The 6000-nt window shown below is 46.5% G+C and overlaps 1 protein-coding gene across 1 annotated transcript; it reads right to left on the reverse strand.

The window, feature by feature from the left end:
* Positions 1-2746: 2746 nt before the first annotated feature.
* Positions 2747-4473, reverse strand: LOC308237645 (protein S100-A12-like). Its single transcript, XM_080648472.1, has 3 exons — positions 4306-4473; positions 3447-3605; positions 2747-2971 (listed from the first exon to the last, which is right to left on the reverse strand). Exons 2-3 carry the CDS (start codon positions 3582-3584, stop codon positions 2831-2833), a joined length of 279 nt encoding a protein of 92 aa, XP_080504598.1. The 5' UTR covers positions 3585-3605; positions 4306-4473; the 3' UTR covers positions 2747-2830.
* Between the last annotated feature and the right edge of the window lie 1527 nt (positions 4474-6000).

The following is a 6000-nucleotide window of genomic DNA, read 5'->3' on the forward strand; positions in this document are numbered from 1 at the left end:
CTCAAACTCAGAGCCAAGAAGCAGGTGAGCTGGGAGGCTAACCTGGATGAGGGCGCTTTTCATTGCCCTCAGGTGCCGCGGATGGATTTCGCCCAAGCTTGGGGTTCCTTCAATTTTTTAAAAATAGGATTTACGTTCAATTTGTGGTTTAGTTGGTTATTTTCAAACGAAATCATGGCTGGTATATGTTTTCAAAATAGCAAATACACGGAATTTTGTTCTTGTCGGGTTTTTTTTTTTTTTGAATACTATATCCCTCAGAAGCGATCACGGACATAGGTGAGTGCGTTGCGCAGGAACCCCAGTTTGCAGAACAGCAGCTGGGGCTAGTTTAGAGGCCTTTGGGGACAGCTCACACCTAACTGCTAACTGCCCTTGGTTACTTGTCTAACACTGGTCAACCCTAACTGAACAGCTGACCCCTAAAAATAACCTGAGAGAGAGAGGGGGGGGGGGAGGGGGAGAGAAAGAAAGAAAGGAGGGAGGGAGGGAGAGGGAGGGAGAGGGAGGGAGAGAGAAAGAAAGAGAGAGAGAGAAAGAAAGAAAGGAAGGAAGGAAGGAAGGAAGGAAGGAAGGAAGGAAGGAAGGAAGGAAGGAAGGAAGGAAGGAAGGAAGGAAGGAAGGAAGGAAGAAAGGAAGAAAGGAAGAAAGGAAGAAAGAAACTGACCGGTGACCAGCTACAACTATTACCTCCTGTATAAATTACTATCTACTGAGTGCTCACTCGGTATCAGGTGCTGTGCTAAAGTGCTTTACAAGTGCCGTTAGATGATCCGATCCACAACCCTGGGAGGTGCTATTATTATTCCCATTTCATAGATGAGGAAACTGAGGCTTAGAGATTTTAAATAACTTGTTCAAGGTTTCACAATTAGTAGGTAGTAGAACTAAACTCTGAAACCAGAAATTTAACTTCAATATTCATACTCTTGGCCACTAACTACCCTTTTAATCCCAAGAATTGCACTGAATAAACAGAAGGACAAACTTACCCCCACCCCCAATATAAAGCTCTCCTTCTTCTCACTTTCCCGTAAATCTGTCAGACCTGGCTCCAGCAAGTTACCTAATCTTTCTTTTTTTTAATCTGTTTTTATTGACTTTAGAGAGGGTGGAAGGGAGAGGGATACAGAGATAGAAACACCGATGAGAAAGAGACATCAATAGGCGGCCTCCTGCAAGGCATGCGCCCCCCCCCACCCCCCCGGAGGATCAAGCCCACAACCTGGGTATGTGCCCTGACCTGGAATTAAACCAGGAACCTCTTGGTTCCTGGGTCAATGCTCAACCACTAAGCCACACCGGCCAGGCTGCCTAATCTTTCTTAAATTTTGTCACAAACTCTGTCCTTCTGGCCTATTCCTCCAGCTGAAGAGGGGCCAGGGACCAACTTCTGGAGGGTTTTCCAGAGCTCAAGAATGTGCCTGGCTGCTGTTCCTTTCTTCCTCTCCCCTTCTTCTCCTTCTCCTTCTCTTCTCCTCCTCCTCCTCTTCCTCTACCACCTCCTCCTCCTCCTCCTTCTTTTTCTTTAAATTAAACTTATTGGGGTGACATTGGTTAATAAGATTATACAGGTTTCAAGTGTACATTTCTGATACATGACCCGTATATTGCATTGTGTGCCCACCACCCAAAATCAAGTCATCTTCCATCACCATTTATGGGTCCCCTTTACTCTTTACTACCTCCCACATCCTTCCTTTTGGTAACTGCCATACTGTTGCCTGTGTCTATGAGTTTCTGTTTTCTATCCCACATATAAGTGAAATCTTATGGTTCTCAACTTTTTCTGATGGACTTATTTCACTTAGCATAATGTTCTCAACGTCCATTCATGTTAATTTCCTCAAATTATGGCTTCAAGTAATATGGCTGCAAGTACATACACGATGACGAAGTGTGGCCCCATTATATTTCTCTTGGCCAGGGCTGCTCTGGAGAATCCCTCCTTGGCTGGTCTCCCTGCTTCTACTCTTGCCTGCCTCTGGCTAGCTCTTCTCCACCAAGCCAGCCAGAGTAATCCTTTGCAAATATAAGTGAAATCATCTCGCTCCCTTGCTCAAAAGCCCCCAGTGGCTCCCAAGTGCTCCCCAAGTGCAGATAGGACCTGCTCCCTGCTCCCTGTAGGTGCACACCTCCCACCACCCCCATCTCAGCTCCTGCACATTGCCTTTAGTGCTGTTCTTTGAGCAAGCCAAATATATGTTCACCCCAGGGCCTTAGCTGCTCTGCCAAGAACTCTCGGACCCCGGATAGTGGCATGCTGCTCTCCTTCCTGTCTTTCAGATTTCTGCTCACATGCATTCCTCAGTCGTCCTCTCTAAACAACACCCTTCCTCCCCCAATCTTACTTCCCCATTTTAGCTTTCCTCAGATCACCTATCATTACCTACCAGTGTATCATAATATATATGGCTGCAAGTTTCCTTGATGTACCCCCACCACTCCCCATCCCCTCCCCCACCCCATTTGTTTGTCTATTTATTTTCTATCCCCTCCCCACTAGAATGCAAGCCCCAAGAGGACAGAAACTTTGTGTCTTTAGTCTCTGGCTATCATAGAATATTTGTAGAAAGAATGAATAAATGCACACGTGGCGGACATTTAATAAATAGGTGGTGAACAAATGAACAGAGAAGGGGTCTCAGGGGTCTAAATGAGGCCTGTCAGAATAGCAGGGGTAAGTTGTCATCAAGTTTGAAAGCCATGGACATGGAAAGAAAAGAAGTGCGCAGACACGGTTAAGAACTTTTCAAGAATACATTTATTAACTCTCACTTCCCTCCATTCTTCTTGCAGGCATTGCTGGGGAAAAGCCACTCAGAGCTGCTTACTCTTTGTGGATATTCTCATGGGCAGTCACCAGCACTCTGGTCACCAGGACCACGAATTCATTAAAGGTGACCTGTCCATCTCGATCAGCATCCAGTTCTTGGAATATTTTGTCAATGGTGGCTTGATCTTTGGTGTTCTAGGAGAAGGGGACAGCAGACACAGTGAGCTCAGACCATCCCCCTTTCTTATCCTCAGAGCTCAGCTTAGGGAGGCCCAGGGACATTCATTCATTGGCCAAAACTGTGTTGGAGAATCCAATGTTACAAAACAGAAGGCAGAGAGAGGCAACCGTCATGAGCCATCCTAGAATCACATAAGTCTGACCTGAAAGGTTCTCTGTAGTTCACTAATCCACCCGCCCGCCTTTCTCCACCTCACCTATGTGCAAACACTTCCAGAGCGGGAGAGAGTACAGCTCGAGGGGACAGAGTGAGTTAACCCAGAGAGGGAGGTGGGGCCCTTTCCCCCCAGCAGGGGGAGACCTTCCTTGGGTGCTGAAATTGGAGCTGAACCCACCCAAGTCCTTGTTTCTCCATCACCCAGTCCTTGCCACTGTCCTCAATGTGAAGCGGGGTGGCGTGGGGGAGTTCACCATGATGGACATCACCCACCTTGATTGTGTTGACAAGTTCCTTTGTGATCAGCTGCTTCAGCTCACGCTTGGTGAGGGTGTCAAAATCTCCCACCCGAGCTGAGTACTGGTGGAAGACGTTGATGATTCCTTCCAGGTGGTCTTCCAGCTTAGTCATCTTCTCAAAGCTCACGTTAACCTTCAGGAGACAAGGCAGGTCTAGGACAGTTCCTCCCCCACCCCCTGACCCCCTCTCCCTTCTCTTTCTGCATTGAAAGTTTAAACAAGGGATGGCTTCCCCCTGCATCTGCTTTGTGTTCTCTCTGCTCTTCATTTGTGGATTGGATGAGGGAGGACATCTAATACCATCTAACGTTGAAAGAATCAACCTCAACTGCCACAGTGGCCCATGTCCCTGTAACTCCTGGATAATATAACCAGAGGGTGTTGCTCACTCAAGCTCAGCTGGGAAGGGTTCCGTGGTTCCCCAGGCTGTTCCTTTTCCCCAAGTGGAAGGCCATGGGTCCCTTATAGACAATCACCAGCCTGCCCACCTTTGCCATCCCAAGTCCTGAGACTGGGTCTACCTAGCTCATCCCTAAGTCCTGAGACTGGGTCCACCTCGCTCAGCAAGGGCTGTTCTCCTTGGTCCAAAATGCAGTCAGTTCTTTACACCATAAGGTACATAAATGTCTAACCATTATATTGTACACCTGAAACTAATATTGCATGTCAACTGTAATTGTAAAATAAAATTTAAATGAAAAAAATTTTTTTAATGTAGTCAGCCCAGAGGAGCTCCAGCAAGTAGAAGGTTGGGCTTCCAACAGCCTGCAATGTGGCCCCCTGCCGTCACCACTCTGAGGACCCCGAGGGCTCAGCAAGGAAAGGACACTTACCCTCAGTGCACAGGAGTGTGGAGCTCTAGCAAGAAGTCAGCAGGCGAGGGACACCCAGCCGGGAAGGTTTTTATAAGGCACTCCAGCTTCCCCTTTGACCGCAAGTGAGGAAACTTCTCTGATTCACCAGTCTTCAGGCAATAGCTGGTACACACTCTATTGCTCAATACAAGGTTCAAACTTGTGACTTTGACCGCAACAAAAGAAGCTCAGGTTGTACCCATCACACCCCTGCTCAGCCTGAAACAGAACTTCCAACCGCACCCCATACACATACAAACAAGTGCCTCACACATTTCTCAGCTCTAGGGCAGGACCCAGCCTTCACCTCTAACTCAGTGCCCTGCTTCCTAATAGAAGGTCAGGGGAGCACGTTTCACTGCCTGGGTGGCTACTACCTGAAAAGGAAGGACTGGGAGAGGCATTTGCTGTGTGTATTAACCCCAAAATAATAATGATGATAAAAACGAAGTGAGCATGTAATCCTGACACAGAAAAGGGATGTTGGTTTAAAACTAAGGAAATCTGAATAAAATACAAAATTTAGTTCATAATAATATATCAAGAGCAGTTCACTAATTGTAACAAATGTACCAGATGAACATGGAATGTTCACAAGAAGGGAGACGTGTACAGGTGTATAGGAACTGCCTATATTATCTTCTCAATTTTTGCCTAAATGGAAAATGCTTCTAAAAGCCCTGGCCAGTTTGGCTCAGTGGATGGAATGTCAGCCTACGACTGAAGGGTCCCAGTTCGATTCTGGTCAAGGGCACATACCTCAGTTACAGGCTCAATCCCGTGCAGGAGGCAACCAATCAACGTGTCTCTCTCTCATCAAAGTTTCTCTCTGTCTCTCCCCCTCCCTTCCACTCTCTCTAAAAATAATGGAAAAATATCCTCAGGTGAGGAATAATAATAATAATAAAGTTAAAAATAAATAAAATGCTTCTAAAAAATAAAGTCTATGTGTTGTTGAAAGCAAACATGTATTGAACACTTACGACATGCCAGACACTGCTTGACACCACCTTCCCTTAGTTCTCCAGAGAGCCCTGAGGGGCATGCTTATAGTGTGCCCATTCTGCAGATGAAGGAAATGAGTTTAGAGAGGCTAAGTAACTTTTTAAAGTGCCAAACCCTAATTTGTTTGCTCTCAAAACCTCTGCCATTGTTGCCATTTTCCTCCTAAAATAAGAACAGTTTTTTAGTTATTAAAAAAATAATACCTGCTCATAATTTTTGGTAGATGCAGACACTCTTATCAGACCCTGATTTTTTTCTTCCCATTTCCCCCCTAATGCAGTCAACTCTTGATTAGCCTTTAAAGAATTCTTTCCTTGATGTACTCCCACCACTCCCCACCCCCACCCCCACATGGAAAGTCCCTAGGTTCAGGGTCAGAGCAGCACAAATTCCTTGATGCCCTCTTGGAATTTGGTATTAGATGGGTTCTGACACCTTCCTAAATCACAACACAGAGAATTCACCTCACAGGACCCAGGTGGGGAGTACTGAGTGGGGTTCAGGCCAACATTGGAACCTGGATCCCACACTGGGATGGGGTCTGATGCAAGACTGCTTTTCAGGCCACAGTGGAGATGGGAATGGGGGTCAGTTCTGTGCCCTTGGGCAAGCCCTTGGCTTCTGTAAGCCCCTTTCTTCATTTGTGTGGTCATCTCACTGGCCTCATTT

The sequence above is a fragment of the Plecotus auritus genome (assembly GCF_963455305.1).
Source record: "Plecotus auritus genome assembly, chromosome: 12".
Classification (NCBI taxonomy): domain Eukaryota; kingdom Metazoa; phylum Chordata; class Mammalia; order Chiroptera; family Vespertilionidae; genus Plecotus; species Plecotus auritus.

What these genes read in the sequence shown, in the direction of transcription:
- LOC308237645 (XM_080648472.1), bottom strand. Translation starts at nt 3,584, where the DNA reads ATGACTAAGCTGGAAGACCACCTGGAAGGAATCATCAACGTCTTCCAC. An exon ending in AACTTGTCAACACAATCAAG is followed by an intron (nt 2,972 to 3,446) that starts GTGGGTGATGTC and finishes CCCTTCTCCTAG; the next exon opens with AACACCAAAGATCAAGCCAC.